Raw genomic sequence first — 25,205 nt, 5'->3', positions numbered from 1 at the left:
TAAAGCTTCTACTTGATTGGTGGGTTTGATTTTGGCTTGACCCATAATTTAGCATGGCCATTGTCAGGTTCCCATTTCTCTCAACTTTGAATGAAGTAGTGTGTATGTGCATCCAAATTGACTACACTGGTTGGGCTGGTTTCCAGTTTGGGAGGATAGAATGCTAGCTCAATAAGTAATCATGTAAATATAAATAATCTCATATTGTTTCTGTTTATGATTAACTGTTCTCGTATTCATTTATAGTACTAATGACGTTGAGCTTCAGTCGGGCCCCTCAATTGCTCTGTTATATTTTACCATATTATATGTGTGTGGTGTTTGCTTTTTACTCATGCAAGATGTTAAGTTCTAAGCTGTATGCCGTTTAAACAGGTCAAAGTACTCACAGTTTGCCAATCCAGAAGCATGGATAGACTAGAAGGTAACATTATCTTTCACCCTTCTGTTTTGCATTACTTTTCCTGTTTCCCCCCTTTCATTGTTACTTCATATTCTCCTCCTTCTGTTCATAAAGGTAAGGAGGATTGGGGTAATATATGTTAACAGAGTGGTACTCTTCCAAGTATCTACATCAACCCCCCACCCCCCTTTCTCCATGCCCCTGTTTTTTTCACAAAAAGAAACAAGAAAAACAGAGAAAAATAAATCAAACTGTTGCCTCACGACCAAAAAATAATTTTGATACTATAATCCAGCTCCACTGAGTGGTGGCTCAAACTAATCCGTATTTATTATGGAAATCCATTTTTTGCTATCTAAGCCTATCTACGGTTGTGTGCTGAAGTATTTTAATCAATCTTATATTCTTTGATCTATATTATTAATACGTGTAAAAATTATAATGTTTATATTGCAGAAGAGGGAGAGGATTCCCAAGAAAAAGAGGGGAGATCCTATGGTTCTCTTATGATTCAGAGATTAACTGGAAGTGAAGAAGGACGGATTGATCACATGCTTCAAGTGCGTTGTTTTACCAATTTGATGCTAAATCTTACAACCATGTACATGGTCATGCACATGCACATACTGATACTGCACATATATTTCTAATGATAACTGGGATTAGCATCTTGCATTTGTTTCTTGTTAGAAGTCATTAAAAATGGATAAGGTAGTACCAGTTCAACATACAAGGACCTAATCTGATCATTGGAGCAGCTTTCTTGCTAGATTCTTTGTATGTATCCCCACCTTGTTGCATGCTAATCTTAAAACAAGGATATGGACATGGTCCTGTGTACCCAGCTCATGTAGGTCTTAGACATGGCAGCATTAAGATAAATGCCATGATGTGAATGTTAAGGGGGTTCAGATGGATGACTCACAACATGGAAAATCAAATGAGGAGTTAAGATATTGATGCAAAGATTGGCATTGCATCAATCAAGGATAAGATGCGGGAGTCACCTCAGATGGTTCATTATGTGTAATGAAGATCTACAGATGCACTAGTTTAAAAAAGTTGATACAAGTGGAAGGAGTGTTAACGGTAAGCCGGTAAGGGGATTAAAAAAATACATGGGTATTAGTAAGAGGATTTCCAAAGAGTTAGCAAAGAACATGACTTTTGAAGTGTTGAAGTGGAAAAAGACTCATGTAACTGATATCAATGTTGTGATTGAGATTAAGTTGAACTTGAGTTGTATTTGCATGTTGAAATATGTTTTTCCAATGATAGTTTGATGTTGTTCGTGCAGGATAAAACATTTGAGCATCCATACTTACAAGCCCTTGGAGCACATACGTAAGTACCCGCTTTCTACTTTCTTAAAAAAGTCATTTTATACATAATTTTGGTTCTGTCAAGTATTGCTTGTTATTGGGCAAGTACTTACTATCTACATTGTGTGCAACTATTATCATCTGCCTTCCATCATTAACTTCTCGTTTGAACATTTGGCACAAAATGTTCATGCAATTAGCATGTAATGATTAATGTATCTGATCCCACCAAACCATGTTTAAGCAACAACTATCACTATGATTCTTCTTATGTGTTTACATTTATTGGCCTTTTTTTGCATTTTTTCAAGCTATCCTATTTGGTTCTTATCTAATAATCTGTTTCTGGTTAGTTCTTATCTAATAATCTGTTTCTGCTAACCATAAGGTTTTCACAATGTCAATGATTACTATATGCCTGCAGTTGCTAAAAAGTTTTTCTTTTTTCGTTTCTCTTTCTTATTCTTACACCACAGAAGGGTTAAAACATTTTTAACAAAATGTTAGATTGAGTTTAGGATATTTATGTTCTCAGAATTTCTTTTTCGTCTGTTCATAATCATTTGATAAATTGCACTAATCTTTTTCATTTGTTTGTAATTGTTAAATTACCGATTGTCCCAAAAGCTTAAGCTATTAGTATATGGTAAATTTAATCATTTAATCATAAACTTCTTACACTCCCCCTCACATGTGGGCTGAAACTATCTTTTAAAAGGTGAGGCCAAACACGTGAGAATTTAAATCAGAGGTAGAATGGAGGAGACAAGGATCAAACTTAGGACCTCCTGCTTTGATGCCATGTTAAATTATCGTTGTCCCAAAAGCTTAAGCTATTAGGATATTGTAAATTTAATCATTTAACCATATACTTCTAACAGTAATCTTGTTTATGACTAGGAAACTGAATTAATAACATAACTACAAAGAACAGATGTAGCACCAGCTTGAATTAATAACATACGTACAACAGCAAAATCCGTAGGCAACAAAAATTGTCACAAATCCATAATTTCAGTCAGAAAGAAAGAGAAGTTGCAGAATTGGAGAAAAAGATTAGGGAAAATTACATTTTACACCATATATTTTGGGGGTTCTTTCAAATATAACCCAATAATTGTGGTTCCAAAATAAATCCTATAATTTCAAAAGTTTCAATTAAAATCGTGAAGTTTAAGACTGTTACAAATTAAACCTTATAGTTTTGTTAGTTTCAAACTCTGGACTTTTAAAATTGTATCACTTTAAACTCTAGGCCTTTTGAGTTTGATTGTGGGGTTTAAAAATTTAGCAGTTTTCTTCTCCTTTATCCCCATTCTCTATAGTGGGGAATATAATAACAGACAAGTAACTTGAGCTTGCATGTTGTGTTGCTTTTGTACATTGATCTTCTTTTAATTTGTGAATCTTGGCATACAGAAACTATTGGAGGGATCATGATACCGCACTTTTCATATTAAAACACTTGTATCGAGATATACCTGAAGACCCCAACTCACCTGTGGAATCTAGTGGGGGCAACTCAAAAGAAGAAAGTGGTTCCACAGGTTGGTCTGATCAAAGAGAGACTGTTGATGAAGAACTTCCATTAACATTCTCTGACACAGTTATGGTTAGAAATTTTTCAAGAAAAGCCAAGAAGATTTGGAAGAAGCGCTGATGATAGCAGCAGTATTCGAATTCTTGCTGCATGCCTTTAGATGCATCATGCAAGTGCAATTGATGACAATGGAAGCAATTTTTGTTATTATCATATCACTGCATTCTGGGCCAATTATCTCATATTTTTAACATTGCAGAAAAGTCCTGAAATTTATGATTGTGTCATGCTGCGATGGGAATGCTAGTCAAAGTTACAATGAAAAGTATATGCCATTGTCCACACCAAGGCTCACCCTTGAAATGTTGTTTGAGAATGAGGGGAGTGGGTTAGTTGTGCTATGTAGCAGAGTAGTAGTTGGTTAAATGGAAGTATACTTGAAACTAATCCCTATGGGATTTAGGTGAAATCAAATGGACATATACAAAAAGTGTATAGTGTTGTTCAAAAAAACATGTAGACAGCGACATACAATAGAATGATATAGAAAGGTGTTAATGGAACTCTCTCTCTCTCTCTCTCTGTGGGTGATGAGAATTGCAAAAGATGGTGTAAATTTGTAGCTTTATTGTATAAAAATACTCCTTTTGTGGTGATTTTTTGAGCTATCAAATGGAAAACTGTCGTGGTGTGTAACTTTAAAAATCAATTCACTATATTGAAATACTATTTAGTCATGTTAATATTTTTCTACAAGCCGACAGATGGATAAATAAGGTTAAGCAAGTTGTTGCTTAAGATGATTGGCAACTAGTAGTGGTATAAATCCTAGCTACGAACCCACCGAGGCCGATTTGTGCATTACAAAATCATGGCAAAGAGATCAAGTCATGGGAATAACATCCATGGTTTAAACAAAAAAAAAAAAGGTTTATTGTCATTCCAAAAATGTACTATTTTAATGTTGTCAAACCCTCCAACATGGGCGTTATGTTATGTCCTGTACTTCATACTGACAAACTGAAAATCTTTTTGCTCAACCTCACCACTCTAGCTAACAGTAATAGTTAAGACCTACACTTAATACAAACTCCCTTTTATCACTAAAAACATCTAGCTAATATTGTTTGATATGTAAGGTTCATATTTAAGACTTAGTGTGTGTTCGGCAAAAATTAAAAAGCCAACTTATTTTATTATTCAGCTTATTTTTGCTACTATTCATGGGTCTCACTGTACTATTTCAGCTAATTTTTACTTTTATTTACAATACTTTTAGCAAAAAATTTTCAATTTCAGCAAAATAAACGGATCCTAAACAAACCTTTAAATACAATTCTTTAGATATTGTAAATTGTGTCATCTTCTTTTGATAACAATTAAATCTAACCATGTAACTTCTTCTCAAAAAATATTCAACTGTGTAACTTAGTCTTCTTGAAGAGATGGAAAAGCATAGTTCCCTAGTTTGAACATGGCGGAACATCTACATTGTCACGAAATCTTCATGCTCACGCAGACTATGTTTTTGGCAAAACGTGTTCCACCCTTCCTTAAGAACATAAACCCTGGACTCCCAAAGTTTGAACATCATTGAGTGTTCCTTATCTTTTATGTCATACATAATTATAGGAATTCCATTATCGACATCTTCGTTCTTGTTTAGCAATGGTAAGAGAGTTTTTGACATCTAGTTTGTTCAGGGACAGCTTGCTTTGGTCACCCCTTACATAGCTGAATGCCAATTGCTTCTCAAAAGGCTTAGAGCATGCTCCTATGAGGCTGTTGAGGCGTGGGAATGGTGGGAAATCCGGGAGCTTGCAGGAATAGGCTTTCATGGACAGGGTTAATAAACCATGGTTTTCTTTGGAAACATTGAACGGGTTCTGGCTTGCTAGTATTTGCTACATGTTGCTTATGCCTAATTCTTTGGTTTTTGATTTCATGCAAAGCTATGGCAAATTTCTCATCCAGCAATTGGCATGCTTTATGTGAAGAAGAATCATGGCAGCTTTGTCTTCCTCATTGAATTTGTGAAGGAAGTCATTGCCATTAACATATCCATTCAACCTTATTTTCCCCATAATTTAATTTTAGTATCTAAGTTTATATGAGGAAAGGAGTACGTCTACAAGACTAATATAGTAATAGGATGAAAAATGGTTTAAAAAAAAAAAAAAAAAAAAAAAAGATGAAAAAGGGTTCATCAAACTATTATTCAAATTATGTGCTCACTATTGTATACATGAAAAAAATTTGTGAGTTCTCCAAAAATATTATTTAATTCGTTTTAACAATTTTGCTATGAAGAGGGGTGGTAGGGTGTTAAATAATCTATATATATATATATATATATATATATAAAACCGAAGCCTTTGCTGACACCACAATTTTCCACGTCAGCACAATATTTAAAAACCCTAGCAACCTTACCCCTCTCTCAAGTTAAGAAATATAAAGCCACGGTTTCTGCAAACTCTCTCTCTCTCCAGACGTAGGAAGCCCTTAAGCATTCAAGATCTACAATGCACGGTATAGATTTTAGCTTATAAAGTTCAGCTTTTGTAAGGTTAGTTTTGTTTATATATTAATTAATACATAGTACTTTGTTCACCATTGAATACTCATATAATCAATTTCCAATTCAGTGTTCAAGAATTAAACCAAAATTCTAACTGCGCTATCATAAAATATTATTATTAGTATGAATTTGATGGAGTTGCGGTGTTCAAGAATTAAACCAAAATTCTTTTAAATTATCTATAATATTTTGTCCTCTGAAAATTTTATCTTTTTGATTTTATTATATTGTGTTTCTTAAGCTATAGAGAGATTTTATTTGGTTTCTGCAAACTCTCTCTCTCTCCAGATGTAGGAAGCCCTCCACAATTTTCCACGTCAGCACAATATTTAAAAAATAAAAAATAAATAAAAATTATAACTCCTCAAAACTCTAGCAACCTTACCCCTCTCTCAAGTTAAGAAATATAAAGCCATGGTTTCTGCAAACTCTCTCTCTCTCCAGACGTAGGAAGCCCTAAAGCATTCAAGATCTACAATGCACGGTATAAATTTTAGCTTATAAAGTTCAGCTTTTGTAAGGTTAGTTTTGTTTATATATTAATTAATACATAGTACTTTGTTCACCATTGAATACTCATATAATCAATTTCCAATTCAGTGTTCAAGAATTAAACCAAAATTCTAACTGCGCTATCATAAAATATTATTATTAGTATGAATTTTATGGAGTTGCGGTGTTCAAGAATTAAACCAAAATTCTTTTAAATTATCTATAATATTTTGTCCTCTGAAAATTTTATCTCTTTGATTTTATTATATTGTGTTTCTTAAGTTATAGAGAGATTTTCTTTGGTTTCTGCAAACTCTCTCTCTCTCCAGATGTAGGAAGCCCTAAACGCACGGTATAGCATTCAAGATCTACAACTCACGGTATAGATTTTAGCTTATAAAGTTCAGCTTTTGTAAGGTTAGTTTGTTTATATATTTAGTCCTTACGTTTAGGTTTAGGTTTAGGTTTTAAGAGATTTATATATTACTATTATGTGGCTAAATTTCCCGTGACATCAGTTTTATGTTTTTAACCAAATACATCAAGAAAGCAAGAGAAGGCGCATAAATATTTAGTCCTTACGTTTAGGTTTAGGTTTTAAGAAATTTATATATTACTACTATGTGGCTGAATTTCCCGTGACATCAGTTTTATGTTTTATTATTATTTTTTTTTTATGTAAGGTTAGTTTGTTTACATCAGTTCTTTATCTCAAAGATAAGGCTTTTATTTCTACCGCAAGAACTATTTAGGTATGTATCCCTTGCAAGCACACATGAACTTAAATTGTCTTTTAATATATGCATGCTTTATTATTTTTTAATAGTTTTCCCGTGCATTGCATGGGTTAGCGACTAGTTTTTAGATAAAATGGAAACTTTATTTTATTATGATTATAGTCAATCATAAGATGTAAAGAGTTGAGCATTGTTGTTTATGAAAAAAGAAAATAGAGGTGTGAATGCATTGGAATAGGTTGGATTTTGTTTTGTGTTTTTATAAAAGCCAACAATTTCACATGTTGAGAAATGTTCAACTCAACTAGGGAATATGTAGGGTTGGATCGGATCGTTAGAACCATTTTGCCAGGCCTAAATAAAAAATTTTGGTTTTCATTCACCAATTTAAACCCATTTTTTTAAGAAATAATTACAATTTCATCTAAAAAAAATCTCAAATTACTAAGACAGTCCGAATTAACAAATTTAAAGTAAGTTGTGAAGTCTAAAATAAATTAATTTTTTTTAGGTATGTAAAATCTAAAATAAAATAAATCAAAGAGCTCATACATATATATTTTTTTAAAGTATTAATTGATAGAGGGGTTGGATGGGGTTATTTGGATTAAAATTTTTGTCAACTTTGAACCCGATCCAACTCAAGTTATAAAAAAATAAGGACCCAACCAAACCCTTCAACCACAAAAAACAAACCCTGATGTGTTGGTTTGGATCAGGTTCATCAAGTTGTTAAGGAAGAATAAACAAAAGAAATATAAAACTCAGAAACAATAGAAAACAATTCACACAGATGTTAATGGTTTACACAAGCTAAATTACATACAAATTACAATCCATGGTTGAACCAGTGACAATCTTCCAACAAACTACCACAAAGGCATCTTGGAGTTCAAACTTTTACATTTATTACAGGCAAATAAGAAACAAAGTCTTGAGTATTAATTTATTGAACAATAACTAGAATACCCAAACAATACTTAGAATTAGAGCTCCAAACAAAACAGAATCCTTTTGAAGCAAACAAGGCAAACTCATAATCTTCAGCATCATTCTGCCACAAGTAAAAAAAAAAAAAAAAAACAGAGATATGGCTTATTAAAATTGACAAATTCATGTTCCAAAACACAAATAATAAGACATCATAGCCAAACCAAATCTAAGAAACCTCTGTACATAAAATTGAAAATCACAAGCAAGATTAGAATTATTGACATGCATGGAGGACACCTAATGAAAAAACCTAGAAAAAGTTAGCATTACATAATTCACAATCTTGTGTCTTCCAATCACACATCATTCATAAAGGACTTTCCTAGAACACATGGTGGCCATTACTCACATACAGAACACGCCTACAAACACACATTCACACATGCATACACACCAAAATACATATTAAAAACAGTATTTTGACATAGGATCCAGAAGCTAATTCATTCTATTTCAAAGAATTTGATGTGTTTATCAGTTTATGCCAAGATGGTAACTAAATCAAACTCCAAGCAATCAAGCAATAGCAAGCATTGTTAGGCATGAACATGGTTACTTATTTATCATGTCAGAAACCATTAGTTTCAAAAACTTAAGCTATTACAAAGTGGATAAATAATATTAGTCGAGCATACATAAATTTGTTAGTGAAATAACTTAGATGAAGCAAAGCTTTTTTTTTTTTTGGGGGGGGGGGGGTTAGATGAAAGATAGAAATGAATGCGATAACCATTCATGAAAAAAGAAAAAAAGAAGAAGAAAAACACAGAGAAGTGAGAAGCTACCTTCATGAAACATTCTCGAATTACTACCAAATGTAGATCTTTGGGATGCATTGCAACACTAAATAACAGAGAGTAACTTATGAGTTATGTCTAAGAGTATGATAACAAATTCAAATAGATATTGCTAACTTAGGTAACACAAAGTATCAAGTTGCAGTTCCAATCACATAAAAGAAGACATAAACAAAATTGTTCAACATGTATTAGTTGGAAATTATGACTTGGATCACTCATTTCTCTTCATGAGCTTATGACAACCTAACAATGAGGAATACAATAAAAATACAATTAAAAGCAAGAGATTTGCTACCCAAAAGAAGAATTGGAAAAATAGAGAAAAATTGGAAATCTCATTAAGAATTTATATCTAAGTCAAGGATTTTTAACTAGGACTCAAGAGCCATAGGTTAATGGCAAAGATGCATCAATAAAGGGAAAATAATTAAATTGTGATTATACTTATCAGAAAATAAATAAACCCTAATCACATCTCATCCATATAGGAATTGCGAACTCGAGAGCATAGGGTCTAAAACAGAAACTGATAACTTTTTTCTTAACTTGATACAACCACTTTTTCATGCATGATGCATAGATATAGAAATGGAGAGAGAATGTGAGTCTTCTGGCTATTAGTTTTTGCATCTATTGGGTACTATGGTTAAGAGTCAGTGCAAAAAGAAAGTACGACCTAACTCTTAAGAGCATCTTCCTAGAAACAAGGCACTAGTCCCCCTCCCATACATGATCTCCTCAAAATAATATTGTCTCAACCTAAATGGGAAGGGAACACCTATGAGGAAAATACGAGGGTACATAAACTCAAGAAAATTATTTCTTAACTTATATGCTGCTTCTCAAATGGATAGTAGTATGTACAAACGAGTACAAGGGCAATCAATGAAAAGACATAGGCAGCATGTGCCAAGCTAAAAAAAAATTACCGAAGACATCCTATCTTAAATTAGACTATAAATCTATGACCTCAGTGTGGCAGACTAATAATGTGAGCACTTAAGAGTTAAAACATCCTATTATCAATGGCAAAATAATAATAATAAAATATAAAAAGGAGAAGCTATTATTAATCAATGTATTTCATGAGGACTAGTTTGCAACACAAAGATTTATATATAAAACAAATCACAGGCTAACGTGTGCTCACTGTAACGGACCAATAAATTATATGCAAGCTTAGGATTATCAACACCCATGAAAGACGCATAATGAAAAATCCAGCAAAAGTCGTGGGGTTACATAGGTCAAAATCTTGTATCTTCCAATCACGCAACATCCACAAAGGACTTTCCTCAAACATATGGTGGGCTTGACATACCCACAAACAGAATACACCCAAATACATTTATATAAACAGTATTTTGAGTCAGGCCTAGAAACTAACATTATCTATTGCAAGGAATTTATTTTATTTTATTTATTTTTCTATGCCAAGATGGTAGATAAAACAAACTCCAAGCAATCAAGCAATAGCAAGCATGATTCTACCGTGGGTAAAAAAACAGAGATACGATTAAGTACAATTAATCGTTAAAACAGATTACTTATTTATGATGTCAGAAAGACAGAAACCATTAGTTCAAAGAAATAACTTAAATGATAAAATGAATGCAACCATTCATTTAAAGATTAAAAGTGGAAGAAAAATTAGATAGAATTGAGAAGCTACCTTCGTGAAACATTTTGAATTACTACAAGATGTAGATCTTTGGGATGTGCTGAACCTTTGGAAAATCCACGCTGTGAATGCGATTTTGAAGTTCCATTGAGACAGATTGCAAATGCAGTAGTTGGAGATTTTGTAGGTTTTCAATGCCCTTTGGCGCTGCCTTTAACTCCATGCAGCTGTAAATCTCTAGGGATTTCAGATTTGGCATCACCCCCTTTTCTATTATTATCTCATTCAATTGAGGGAAATTACAAATTCTCAATTTTGTAAGCTTAAGAAAGCCTGTACTGAAACATAGCTGTTTTCCAACATAGACATAAAAAAGTGAAAGATGTCCCAAATGGGGCAAAGCAGCAATGTGAGGGAGTAAATCTTCTTCCAGTCTCGACCAATGCAGATACAAATATGTGAGGCTTTGAAGTGAATGAAACCACTGTGGCACCTTTTCTAGTTTTCCAACCAAAACAAGCTTTTGAAGGTTGGTAGGAGGAGATGAAAGTGCATCCATACGGAGGGTTTCCTCCGCATTTGTAACCACGATACACAAGTAGCGCATAAGCTTCATGTTATGAATTGAATCACATAAGTCCATCTCATCTGCTGCTTTCACATTTGAAAGAGCGATCGTGGTAAGCTGAGTCATGCTCCGAATCTGTTTCAACAAGTCACCTGTTATTTCTAAATATGTCACAACTTGCAAATTTTTTAATCTACAGATATTTGATGGTATTCGCGGCCCAGTACAAATTTTGAAATCATTCCAATTTCCAGTGAATTGGTGTAGAATTAGATGCCGCAAGTTTTGCAACTCTCCTATTTCACAAGGAAGGACCTCTAGTTTTGTGTCTCGGATGTCCAAGGTTTGAAGGTTTCGGAGCCGCCCTACAGATTTTGGAAGCTCCTTAACTAAGGTTCCCCTTAAATTCAAATATCTTAAGTTAAATAATTTGAATAGTTCATCAGGCAAGTCATCAATAGGGGCATCTTCCAAATCTAGGACCCTTAACATTTTACTTCCAAAAGGCAATGTTTTCAACATCTTGTTAAAAACAAGAAAAGAACGGAGCTTTGGCATCCTCGTAAATGATTTGACTTCTCCATCAGTTTTGTGAATTGAAATGCGGCGTGCTTCGCATTCTGTCATTTCTTCTCTTCTAACATGTACAACACCAATCTTCTCTCTCTCTGATATTGATAGAGCAAGCTCCCGCAGAATATCATGCATTTTACATCTCTTTGGCCTTCCAGAGTCATTCCTTTTTACAACTTGAAGCATGCTTCGAAAAATGAGTTCTAATAGGTAGCTCTCTGCTACTTCCTCTGGCATGGACCTTTTATCTTGTTCTACAAATCCTTCTGCCATCCATAGCTTTATGAGCCTCTTTCTTCGAATCTCATGATCTTCTGGGAAAAGAGAGCAATATAGGAAACAATGCTTCAATTGATATGGTAAATCGTTGAAACTAAGCAACAAAATGCTATTCACTGCTTCTAGCTTAGGATTTTTACTTAGACTCCAATTCAAGCTGTTGTAAATTTCGTTCCACTCAGACATATTCTTGGAGTACATAAGACCACCCAAAGCCGCAATTGCAAGAGGTAGGCCTTCGCATTTTCGCACAAGTTCTTTAGCAAAAGATTTAAGCTCCAGTGGACAACTTCCATTGGTACAATTTATGAATGCTTTCTTGCAAAAGAGCTCCCATGCCTCTTCGTTTTGCAGCAACTGAATATGATGAATATGATGTTTACCTCCCAAATGATAGCAAGCTACATCTTCTTTCCGAGTTGTAAGGATGATTCTACTACCAATACAACTATCTTGAAATGATACCTTGATTTGATCCAAGAGGTTTGTGTCCCAAACATCATCTAGGACAAGTAGATACCTTTTCTTCTCTAAATAATTCACCAATGTATTTACTAACTGTCTGTATTTCATGGAATTCAAGTCTGCTGGACTTATTTCCTTCCTTGACTCGTGGAATTCCATAATCAAGCACCTCAATACGTCTTCTAATTCATATGCTTGGGAAATTGTGATCCATGCACAACAGTCAAAATGTTTCTTTACATCATCATTGTTGTAGGTGTTGGCAGCTAGTGTGGTCTTGCCGGAACCTCCCATCCCAACTATCGAAATGACAGTCAGATGTGGTTCTCCATCCATCAACCAATCCATTACCAATTGCCTTTTCTTTTCAATCCCAACAAGTTCGTCTTCTTTAGAAAAAAGAGATGATTCAGCATGACGCACCACCCATTTCTGATTATCTTCAGAACTAGTTCCCTCTATATGATCAATACCATATCTTTGCGGCATGGCGCCCTTTATTTTTGCGTTAATTTTTTGTATCTTGGTGGCGGTTTGACGTCTCACCCAGAGATTTTTTGGAAAGTTAATGGTGTGCTGAAGGTTCCAGGAAGATTGACCGCCAATTTGTTGGTGATTCATGTGATACATGTACTCATCAATAATGTCTTCCACATCATACACCCAGTCCCTCACATTTGCCACCCAAGTTTTCTCTCCTTCCCTCCCTACTCCCTTTCTATCAGCATCTTCTAAGAATGATCGCATGCTTATTAACTCATCTTTGATATCTTCAATTGCATCACGAGCCCCCCATAACAAAGATGCTTCATTTGAAAGGATTGAATTGATATTTCCAAGCAAGAGTTCCACTATAGCCTGATCCATTTTTAACTTCAAAGTTCAAACTCCCTTCTAGCTTTAGTCACCAAGTTTTTATGCTCCCTTTCTTCCAATTATCACATCCAAAGAGAAAGAGAATGCCATGCTTTGACTTGTTGCTTGCCGGTCCTAGAAGACCTGCACAAAAAAAGAAAGAAAAAAAAGAATAGAGGTGAGAAACATTGGTCAGTTAAGTTGAAGAATGATTTTTTTGGGGGGATAAGTAGTGTAGATACAGTGATTTTTTGAATTTATTTAAATTAAACAATGGTCGTTGTACTTGTCTAAATTAAACAGTGAGAAATATTTCTATTTGTCGCTGGCAACATTTTCATTTTTTTTAAGGAACTTGTAATATATATATTTTTAAACAGACATTTCAATAATTAAAATATCATTGTTTCCACATGGTTTGTATTTATGACACCATATGTTGTCTAATATGTGATTTGTACATTAAACAGAATACTAGAAGGATGTGATTCGTGAACTTTCAAAAAAAAAGGAGGACGTGTACATTAGTCTTTATATTAGATTTTTTTTCCATAATAATGGTAAAGAAAGGCGAGGTACCAATAAATGTTTATAAAGATTTAAGGAGTAAGATTCTAAAAAAAAAAAAAGATTTAAGGACTAAAATGAAATAATGATAATTTGATAAAAGAATTAAAAAAAATTATATAATTTATGGACCAAAATTTTGACTTTTCTTTTTATTTCTTTCGAAACAAAATAATTGAGTCTTTCTAAAATATCATTCTTATCTTAATACGAAATTTAAAACTTTTAAACAAATAAATACATGATAATAATTGCATTTATTCTCAGGTAAAGACAGTAAAAGACATCGATAAAATTATGAATTTTCACATATTAATCTTGTTCAAGTGACAATTAAATCATAAAATAAGAGATGAAGTTTAACACATTTGTTTGATTTTCCATGTTTAAGAGATGCTTTACAATTCCTTCTCAAAAAAAAAAAAAAAAAAAGAGATGCTTTACAATTTACATTTCAATTATCCTTGATCTATTATTTCTATGTTAATAAACCATAGAGTCATGTTTCCATAAGGGACCAATTTATTTTAATTGTTTCACTTTATAGTAGAACACCCAAAGCATAACTGAGGGTTTTTATTCCTCTTTATCATTAATTGGTCAAACAATTTGGCCTTTTTTTTTTTTTTTTTTTTTTTTCCAAACGATAAATTCCATTGATAATAAAAGCATTGCAATTTTCAATATAAACTAATACAGTTAAACAATAGGTGACCAATGAGAGAGAATAGAAAATATTAATACATAAAATGAAGTGATTCCACCAACTGAAAAAATAGAAAACCCTTACTTATTCCTTATGAAATACCCCCACACTTACAAATGAAATCAATATATTACTAAAAGCCGAAGTGTAGAGTTTAATTCTGCTGCTCTCAGGTTGCGCTACATCAGCTGCCACGTCATTTTCTTATTTTTAAAAAAATATTTTTCCTTCAATTTTTAAATGGTTCTTCTAATTTACAGCCCTATAAATCTCATCAATATAAATCCCAACCCACTACTTCTTTATTTACTCCCACTAACACCCTATAATAAATTTGTATGATTAATCCAGCCCACCTTTTATTTATTTATTTCCACTATGAAACCCAACCCAAAGCCTTTTCAGCTCACCTTAAAGGAAAAAATAATAATAATAATAATAATGAGGCTTAAAGGGATTACGTTCAGGGTAGGGAGCAACAAGGAAAACAAAAAAACAAAAAAAGAAACATACATTCCAGCCCGTTTGGAAGAAAGAAAAAAATAAAAAATAAAAAATAAAAGAAAAGGGAAGTGTGGGTTTTAAATATGCAACGTAGAGGGGAGATTAAAGGGAGCAAAAAGGAAAACAAAAAAACAAAAAAAGAAACGTACATTGAAGCCGGCCTTTTCAGCTCACCTTAAAGGAAAAAAAAAATAATAATAATGAGGCTTAAAGGGAGGATAATATTACGTTCAGGGTAGGGAGCAACAAGGAAAACAAAAAAACAGAAAAAGAAACATACATTCCAGCCGGTTTGGAAGAAAGAAAAAAATAAAAAATAAAAAATAAAAGAAAAGGGAAGCGTGGGTTTTTAATATGCAACGTATAGGGGAGATTAAAGGGAGCAAAAAGGAAAACAAAAAAACAAAAAAAGAAACGTACATTCAAGCCGTTTTGGAAGAAAGAAAAATAAATAAATAAAATAAAAGAAAAGGGAAGCGTTCAGGGTTTTGCTTTCAGGGTTTTGAAATATGTAATGTAAAGGGAAGCTTAAAGGGAAAAAGAAAAAGAAAAAAAAAACGTTGACGTCTTCAGGTATTGCTTGAGAAAATAGAGAGTTTGAAAGCTACCCACCTTCTTGCTCTATTGTTTCTCAGTAACGGTTGCCTATCTGATTTCCTTCCTCCCTTTATTCCTTTCCACGTAGTTTATAAATGCTGACAGAACCTTCCTGCTTTGGTTGAGGTATCTCTACATCTCAATTCTTTTTTTGGGTGCAAAACTTTTATTCTCTGTTTCAATTATTTTTTTTTTGGGTGCAAAACTTTTATGCAGATTCTTTTATTCTATTTTATTACATTTTTTTATTTGTTTTTGTGTTTATATTATTTGAGCATCCTTGGCATGCCATTGATGTGTTTGTGAGATTGCCTGAATGTCATTTCAATAGTGCTATAATTTTACTGCCCAAAAAAAGTATTTTATTTGACCTTGGTTTATTTGGAAACAGACAGGCTTATTAGCAGTTCATCTGTGGCTGCTGGGAATGGTGTCAGTGTCACACCTATTGGACATGTGGTGCTTTGTTTTGCGAAGGAAGTCAAAATTACTACTCCACCGAGTTATTCTTCTATAGAACGTACAAGGTCTACCTACTACTACAAACTTCTCTTAACAGACAATCCTACTGAGTGCTGAGGAAGAATCTAGCAGATTTCACTCCATGGCAGCAAAAGTAAATAAACATATTACAACACTAAAATGTTATTATTGTTATATATTTTGAATTAGTACCTTATTGAATTACAATTTTTTTTATATTTTTAAGGTCTATGTCATAATTTATATTATATTTTTCCTTCAATTTTTAAATGGTTCTTATTGATATTTTTCACTGCACTTTCCATTGAAGAGGTATTGTGATCATCTCTATTAGCTGTATTCTTGGGAACCCACCAAACTCTTATGCTTTTGTCAAGGCTTCCACTATAGAGCAAGAACCCACCACCAATATTACTTGATGATTCTTGCAAGCATTTGACTGGACCTTCATGGCCACTTAATGTTATGATTGTTATATATTTTGAATCAGTATCTTATTGAATTACAATTTTTTTTTTTTTTTTTTTTTTTAAGGTCCATGTCAAATTTTGTTCAGATTTTTTTTTAGGTTCAAGGCCACCGTCAACTTTAATGGTGAGGAGTTGTTAGATGCCGAGCTGTTGCCGAGCTGTTGATATCTACAAGGTTTGTATATCAAGTTGAGGCAGGTTGTGTATGTTTACTGTTTTAATTTTCATGTTGATGATCATGACATGTATTGATTTGGGGAAAAAATATAGTTGCACTTTTAATGGTTTTCAGCTCACTATGAATATAATTTAGTATAAATGTGTCCACATCTTTATTTGATTAATCTTCAGTTGCATAAGAAAGTTAAGCTTAAAGTATGTAATATGGATATGTTTTACACATTTTGATGAATCGTTTTCCGTAAATGTCAAACATTGTAAGAAACCAAAAAAACAAAAATTGTTGTAGGCAAAACCAAAGGCTGCCAACTCCATCAACAATCAAAGAATAGAAGTAGCAAAAAGTTTAACTAATAATTCTCCACTTGCTTCCCTCATAATTGTTGAAGCTCTAAAATGCCAATCCAAATGCTTCACAAATAATTAAATAACTTATCTTTCCTATTTTTTTCCTTGAAGGAAACATATATTTTATTGCAATTGCATCAAGGATAAATTGTTGTTGGACAAAGCTTCATCCATCCACACTATCAAATTCGTCCCAAATTGGGCATGCCTAGCCACTGTAGATTTTCCATGTTAACTTCTCTTTTTACAACAAAAACTTCAAAGTACTCAAAGTTGTTCAGTAATGGTCTTACCTCCTCAATGATGTTTCTAACCATGTTGATCAATATCCATATGGATATGTAGCTGAATCACCTTCTAAAATATAAGCATTTTTCTATTCTTCATGAGCAAAATTCCAGCAACACAAACAGCCGCCACCTCAACTTCTAGAGGATCTTCGAATTGTCTATTTTTTTTTAATGCATAGCACTGTCATTGGAAGAAACACTGAATTTTAGATAATGGCACACATTATTGTTAAAGTTTTAAATTTTATATCCAAATTTGCTGCTAAAATATGATTAAAGTTTTGGTCATTAATTTCCTTTGAAGCACTATTTGTGCATGAATTTTTCGAAGAAGAACAGGGGGTTGGTTATTTGAGTGAGAGTGCAATTATTTATGTAAACCTGAATGCATATGTAAATTGCAAATATGACTGCATTTTTTTTTTAGAAATCTATTGTTGAAAACTTTCACAATGTGACACCTTTGATGGTTGAACAAATTGTTACTTGCTGCCGACAATCTTTTAAAACAATTGAGTGAAAAAGATTGTTTTGACTTCGATGAGATAATGCAGAAGAGAATAAAATATATAAAACAAATTCCTATTTTGTAGAAAGTTTTTCTTCCTTCACCCATTGGTACACATAATGCATCCAGCCAAAAAAAAAAAAAAAAAAGTACACATGATGTAGCTATAGGGTCCCCAAAAGAGAGAGAGAGACATTGTATAAAATTTCACTGACGGCTAATTTTTGGTCACTCACACGCACACCTTTTTGAGTCTCAAGTATCAACCCTCCAGTCCATGTCTACACCTACTTTTCTTTTCACACCCAACATTTTATTTTAATTTTTAAAGTCTTATGTTTGTATTTTTTTCCCTTTTATATATATATATATATATATATATATATATATATTGTAATACTGACACAACAAATTTGACAACATTTTCACAATTATTAAGGTTTCAATTTCTTATAAGTGAAAATAAAATAATAAAATATGAAGCTGTGTAATTTGATATGGAGTGTAATTTCTGTTTCATACATTTATTGGATAATTGAGAAATTCTGACATTGATATCCTAATGTACAATCAAAGAGTAAAAGGCAAAGAATTGTTTACATCTTCAAATATGTTAAATATTTTTACAAATTTAGTAGACTATTGGTGGTGGGATTGGTATTGAACTTGGACTTGGTCTTAATGTTTTGGTATTTAACTTTTGAAGACAATTTCAGGTTATGCAAATAGGATAGGTTTATATGGTAGAAAGGAGATGAATTGAATCACAATAGTGTTTCAGATTATGCATTTGAAAGTTTATGGGATATTGAGAAGAAGGTTTGATTTTTTAATGATTTATACCAAACAACAGTAGTAGCTGCCACTACTGCATAAGATTGGTTTAAAAAACTAAGGGGGCCATTGGAAGTTGTTATGGTTTTTAGTGCATAAAATTGTACATTCATGTTGCTAAACTCATATAAATAGAGATTGTAGTAATGCATGTCAATGGCTACATGATTGAAGTTTCTAGCAATATTGTACCAGTTGGAAAAAATTTCCCAAGACAACCCTATAATTCCTTTTTTTTTTTTCATTTCGAAAGGTTGGGGAGGGGGGCATTCATGTTGAGATTTTAGGCAATATTGCAGCGACTATAGAAAATTTCCCAATACAACATTTATACCTGTAAACTTTCATCCGAACCATTGTCTCTTGCCACAAATTGTGATACAGAAGCCAGATCATCACCTTCCATAGTATCTCATATGCCTTTTGGGATATGATTTTGCAAATCCTCTTTTGTAACGCACAATAAATGACCAAAGTACATCAACCATGTGCCTCTTTGGTCCACAAGTGTCATTGATAGATCCAGAGCTATTACCACTATGGATGCAAAGGTAACAGTCTATCTGGATAAAAAACAAATATGCGAGCAGTCAGAGATTGATACAGTTGCACATAGTCAGAACATATTACTTCTATTGTAAATAAAGTTGGAATGTTTCTTCAAGTATGTCCAGCACTCAATTATAAATAAAATGAAAACGCTATGCTAAAATATTTTGTATATTTTCTTTTGGTCGTGTAGGTTGTTCATATTTTATACCAGTTGATTACGGGTTATAAAATTGAGGTTGTATTATCTTTTGGTGTGCTAAACTAATTTTTATATTATTTGTTGGTTTCTACCAGATTATAATGGATTATCTTGGGGGAATTTTATAAATAAAAAATTTTCCAATTACTTTAGAACCACATGGTATTCAAATTTTGAAATAACCGTCAGATGAGATTGTATAATAATTTAGTAAAAATTCCAAATTCTTTAGAATCACATGATGTTCAGATTTTGAAATAACCATCAGATGAGATTGTAATATGTTTACAGATTAGATATTTTCTATTGAAAAGCATGAATGGTGCAAAAATATCACATAAAAGGTCTTGGTGTTGAATGATGTGGACATCTGTCATCGTTCTGATTACTATTTTAATCACCAGTTGCTCACAAGTTACCTGTTAATTTACATGTTTTTAAGCTGGATGGTTTCTTCAAGTATTTGTAACTTTTAATGATAAATCAAATGAAAAGGCTATGCTAAAATATTTTTTAACTTTTATTTGGTTGTGTAAGTTGTACATTTTTCCTAGCAGTTGATTATGAAATATCTATTAAGTTGTAAGTTGAACAGCTATAGATTGAAAAGGCTATGCTAAAATATTTTTTATTTTTAGTTTTCAGTTGTGTAGGTGGTTCATATTTTGTACCAGTTGATTACGGATTATCTATTAAATCGCAAGTTCAACAGCTGGATTGTTTCGTAAAGTATGTCCAACTCTCAATTAATGAAAGGGCTATTATAAAATTGAGATTATATTATCTTTTCGTGTGCTAAAATAATTTTTATATTATCTTTTGGTTTCTACCAAATCATAATGGAATACCTATTAAATTACAAGTTCACACAAGTTGGATTATTTCTTCAGGTCACTCTAAAATGAAATTCGTAGCTAAAATAGTCCTCATATTTTAGCTAAAATAGTCCTCATATTTTAGAATCACATGATGTTCAGATTTTGAAATAACCATCAGATGAGATTGTAATATGTTTAGAGATTAGATATTTTCTATTGAAAAGCATGAATGGTGCAAAAATATCACATAAAAGGTCTTGGTGTTGAATGATGTGGACATTTGTCATCGTTCTGATTACTATTTTAATCACCAGTTGCTCACAAGTTACCTGTTAATTTACATGTTTTAAAGCTAGATGGTTTCTTCAAGTATTTGTAACTTTTAATTATAAATCAAATGAAAAGGCTATTGTAAAATATTTTTTAACTTTTTATTTGGTTGTGTAAGTTGTACATTTTTCCTAGCAATTGATTACGAAATTTCTATTAATTTGTAAGTTGAATAGTTATAGATTGAAAAGGCTATGCTAAAATATTTTTTATTTTTATTTTTCAATTGTGTAGGTGGTTCATATTTTGTACCAGTTGATTACGGATTATCTATTAAATCGCAAGTTCAACAGCTGGATTGTTTCGTAAAGTATGTCCAACTCTCAATTAATGAAAAGACTATTATAAAATTGAGATTATATTATCTTTTCGTGTGCTAAAATACTTATTATATTATCTTTTGGTTTCTACCAAATCATAATGGAATACCTATTAAATTACAAGTTCACACAAGCTGGAATATTTCTTCAGGTCTCTTTAAAATGAAATTCGTAGCTAAAATAGTCCTCATATTATTGGTAGGGTGTTCATGTTATCCTCCAGTTATTTCAAATGATCTTTTACAATAATGAAACTTAGTAAATGATGGTTGGTAGGTATTATGGAGTCACGTCAGCAGCTATGGTGTCTATCTTTCAATATGAAATTTTACTGAATTACATTCCCACGATACAAAAGAATATAAAACCCAGACAAGTTGGGAAAATGGGGAAATTTTAATTACAAAATAATTAAAAAGTATACACTCCCTACGGGTTGAATAGATGCAGAGTTTTTCTTTATGACTATGGCCCTTCACATTAAACTTCCCTACGTTACATAGATGGTGTATTCCAAAATCATGACATGAATGATGTTACATATATATATATATATAGATATATTTTCTTCCTCATTACAATGTATATATCTATATATATATATATATATATACATATATTTTCTTTCTCATAACAATGTTGGTCCGTATATCACAACTTCAAATTTCCTCTTTTTTTTTTAACTTTTTACTGTGAAGTACTGCGCAATTCTATAGACATTGTTCTATTTCTAAAAGAAAAAATATTTTTAACGTCAATAAAATATTGCAATTGTGATAATAATAATGTTCAAGTATAATTCTTAGTATATGATTATTGTCATGTTTTGTCACCAGTTCATTTTTTCTAGCGCATTAGTTTCTTAATATGTCTTTTCATTTTTTTTAAAAACAGCTGCAAGCGATTCAATCGCCTAACCAAAAGGAAAAAAGTTCTTCACCACATCAATCTAACTGGACTACTCCAAAATCCATTATTCCTTCGAAACGATGAAGAAAAACTCATTCATCAATGCTTTAGGGCTGGAAACAAACAAGCACTATTTTGGGTCGGAGCTCACAAATATTTTGTACAAGATCAAACTAAAGTGGGAAAACAAATCCTTCTTCAAGCAAACATAGAAGGAGACAAAAATGCAAAGTATGGATTGGCAATTGCGTTGTTATGCGAATCAAATGATGAAGGAATACAATTACTATTATCAATTCTAAACAAACCAGATGGAAAACAATTGCTGCAAAACTATCGACAAATCCTTCGACATACAGTTTTTGGAACAAAATCATTTCGCATCCCAAAAAACCAAGCATGCAAGAAAAATGGAGTGGGTCATTGGGATCGTGAATGCCCTTACCCATATGGAAATGAAGAATTACATGTAACATGCAAAATGTGCTCAATTGACTTGGAAATGTACAAATTAGCCAACCGAGTTTGGTAGAAATTATGTTTCCAAAAACCATAATACAATAAAATTTCCTCATCCTATTTATAATACTAATCTCTATCTTTAAACGAATAGATCTTTTTTTATTATTAAAATTTAATTAAAAACACTTGAAACAACTTAATTACAGTCCTCTAAAGTTTTCACCTACCATGACGCTAACTTTGAATTTATAAAATTCTTTCTATCTAATTTTAAGTTAATTATAATTTCCTAACTTGGGAAGACGGATGATCAACTATTGATTGACTACAAGGCCAACTATAGTTCTATCCTTTCCACATCTAATTCCAAGACAATACCTTCTATCATGAATCCTACAGTATATTGTTTATACATATATAACACGATCATCAAAAAAATAACCACGCGCAACGCGCGGGTCCGCGACTAGTTTACTAATAGAAGTACAAACTAATTGATTAAAAGCAGAACAATTAGAAATTCAAACTCCCCTAAAAAAAAAAATTAAAAATTTAAACTGACCCAATCTCAACCTTAACCCCATGAAGTGTGGTCTCAATAATCAATAAAGAATGAATATATGAATAGACATAAGTAGAATTGAACTAAAATTTACAATATTCAAATTAATAAAATAAAAAATAAAAATTTCAACTCCCACCTCCAGTCCTGAGCCCACTAATCGAAATTGGTACCGAAGATTTACACCATCTGATATTCAACTTGAAGATAGATGTAGGAACCTAGGAGATACAAAAGAACAAACTATCAAATATAGAAACAAAAGCTAATTAATGCTTTTAAATATTTAAAATACGCAAATACAGTGGTGAAATATTTTAAAGAATAGACTTACTTGAATATTTTCTTGAGAAGAATTGTACACTTCGAGAGCTTTACAAGAGGAGTTTAATATTGAAGGCGATAAAGAAATACTAAATAGGGATGATCGCAAACGAGAGAAATAAATTAAATAATATAAAGATGGTTTTTCTCCACTCTGTATTTCACTTGAGAGTTGAGAATAAGTAGCATTTTCTTTCTTCTCAGCAAAACAGAGAATGAGTAGCCTTTTACTACAGACTTGAAGTAGCCATTGCTGACCAGTCAACCACTTTCTTCTTATTTTGTTTTCTCCAGTTCACACTTGACATTGACAAATATCTCCTACATTCCTTTTTTCATAGGAGACTTGAAAATAATATCTAGATAATTTTTCAACCATCTTTCACGGTGAGAATGAGTGGCCTTAATGGAGTAGCCCTTCTCGACCACTTATTACAGAGTCACATAGCTTCATCTATTTTGTTTTCAAATGGGTCGTCCGCATCTTTTAATTATTGTGGTCCCATGGTTTGGTTTCATTTGAATTATTGTTTCACATTTAAGTGGGAATTCGTGATTTCGGGTTAAGGGAAGTGTTCAGGGATTAAGAGAAATTAAATTGTGTAACGGTACAACCTAGTCTATAGCTGTGGCTGAGGGGGCAATGATCTAGATAGTCCTTCATTTTTGCTACTTCTTATCGTACAAAATGACATCACTACATTGATAGGCAATGCCAAAAATTGTCGCAAATCAGTAATTTTAGTCACCAAGAATGAGATTAAGTTGCAGAGGTTTCAAATCAAAATTCTATAATTGTCATTTAAAATTAAGGACACGGATTTCCTCCAAACAGGTTTGGAGGAAATCCTACATACAGGGGCAGGTGTCACTTAAAAAGAGGAGACACCTCAGCTTGGAGTCATGTGCAACGCACATGACCCATTTAGCTGTGGAATAGCTGTTAACCCTAACAGCGTTAGCCTCTTTCTTCTCAAACACACGTTCAGCCTCTTTCGGCAAAAATGGGTAATTACCCATAAAACCCGAACTATATAGTTAGTAGGGTCAGTTTGGAAAGATATTGGGAAACTAGCAACTCGAGCCTTAGAGGCTCGATTTTGGCCCTCTAAATCGAGCCTTTGAGGCTCGGTTTACGTGCTTTGAGAAAACGTTGATGTGGCAAGGAGTCTACGTGGAACTCGAGTTTCTAAGACTCGAGTTCCACGTAGGTGCGACCTCCTAAACTCGAGTCTCTGAAACTCGGTTTACGTAAAGTTAAACCGACTGTCAAAGACTCGAGTTTTAAGCAAAAACACGCACGCATTGAACTTGAGTCTTTGAGACTCGGTTTAACTTTGAAACCGAGTCTTAAAGACTCAAGTTTCAAAGTACTGCCCCTGGTCATGTCAAAAGCAAGCTGTCGTAGGCTGGGTTTACTCAAATTGAACTCGAGTCTTACAGACTCGAGTTTCAAAGTACTATTCCCCCTGCCCTGCTCATGTCTAGTTGTCTGGTCATGTCAAGCAAGCTGTCTTTGCTGTGCTCTGTGCCTATATTAAGCTGAATACGTTGTGCTCTGTGCTAGTCTATTAAGCTTGTGCTGAAGGACATGTGAATATAATTTGTCTGTTGCTTGTGCTAGTCTATTAGTCTATTTTGGTGCTTTTGCTAGTCAACAGTCTTTGTTGCTTCGTACACTATTAATTGAGTACGTTGCTGAAGGACATGTGAATATAATTTGTCTGTTTTGAGACATATTCAAAAAATATGTTAAACTAGCACAAGCACCAAAAACTTCTCTCAGACTATGTTGAACCAATTTTGTCTGTTTAGGAACGTACTCAATGAATATTAGACTAACAATAAAAAACTCTCACACTACTCTCAGATGCAGAGAATATTTTGACTAAACACAACTCTCTCACATGAAGAAACAACTTGCCTCAACAACTCTCACCTTCAGCAACTTCAATCACAGAACCTCTCTTGAGAACTCTCACAAAGACTCAAACTCTCATACATATTTAGCAG

General features: G+C 32.8%; 2 protein-coding genes across 3 annotated transcripts; one reads left to right on the top strand and one right to left on the bottom strand.

Moving 5' to 3' along the window:
• The first annotated feature begins 375 nt into the window (after positions 1-375).
• LOC115973582 (phospholipase SGR2-like) lies at positions 376-3,922 on the top strand. Its single transcript, XM_031093853.1, has 4 exons — positions 376-424; positions 860-963; positions 1,701-1,747; positions 3,145-3,922. The coding sequence occupies exons 1-4, from the start codon at positions 409-411 to the stop codon at positions 3,383-3,385; spliced, it is 408 nt and encodes a 135-aa protein (XP_030949713.1). The 5' UTR covers positions 376-408; the 3' UTR covers positions 3,386-3,922.
• Positions 3,923-7,833: 3,911 nt separating this feature from the next.
• Positions 7,834-23,619, bottom strand: LOC115973586 (disease resistance protein RPM1-like). 2 transcript variants are annotated; one of them, XR_004087776.1, is made up of 5 exons: positions 23,203-23,619; positions 23,008-23,089; positions 10,541-13,373; positions 8,854-8,911; positions 7,834-8,129 (listed from the first exon to the last, which is right to left on the bottom strand). XR_004087776.1 is itself a non-coding variant. In XM_031093856.1 (4 exons), the coding sequence occupies exon 3, from the start codon at positions 13,239-13,241 to the stop codon at positions 10,563-10,565; it is 2,679 nt and encodes an 892-aa protein (XP_030949716.1). In that variant the 5' UTR covers positions 13,242-13,373; positions 23,008-23,089; positions 23,203-23,619; the 3' UTR covers positions 7,834-8,129; positions 10,541-10,562. The 2 variants fall into 2 exon arrangements, 1 of the variants encoding a protein (XP_030949716.1); XM_031093856.1 differs by lacking the exon at positions 8,854-8,911.
• Between the last annotated feature and the right edge of the window lie 1,586 nt (positions 23,620-25,205).

The sequence above is a fragment of the Quercus lobata genome, unplaced genomic scaffold (genome assembly GCF_001633185.2).
Source record: "Quercus lobata isolate SW786 unplaced genomic scaffold, ValleyOak3.0 Primary Assembly Scq3eQI_1879, whole genome shotgun sequence".
Classification (NCBI taxonomy): domain Eukaryota; kingdom Viridiplantae; phylum Streptophyta; class Magnoliopsida; order Fagales; family Fagaceae; genus Quercus; species Quercus lobata.
This window is presented reverse-complemented; position numbering and strand designations above follow the sequence as displayed.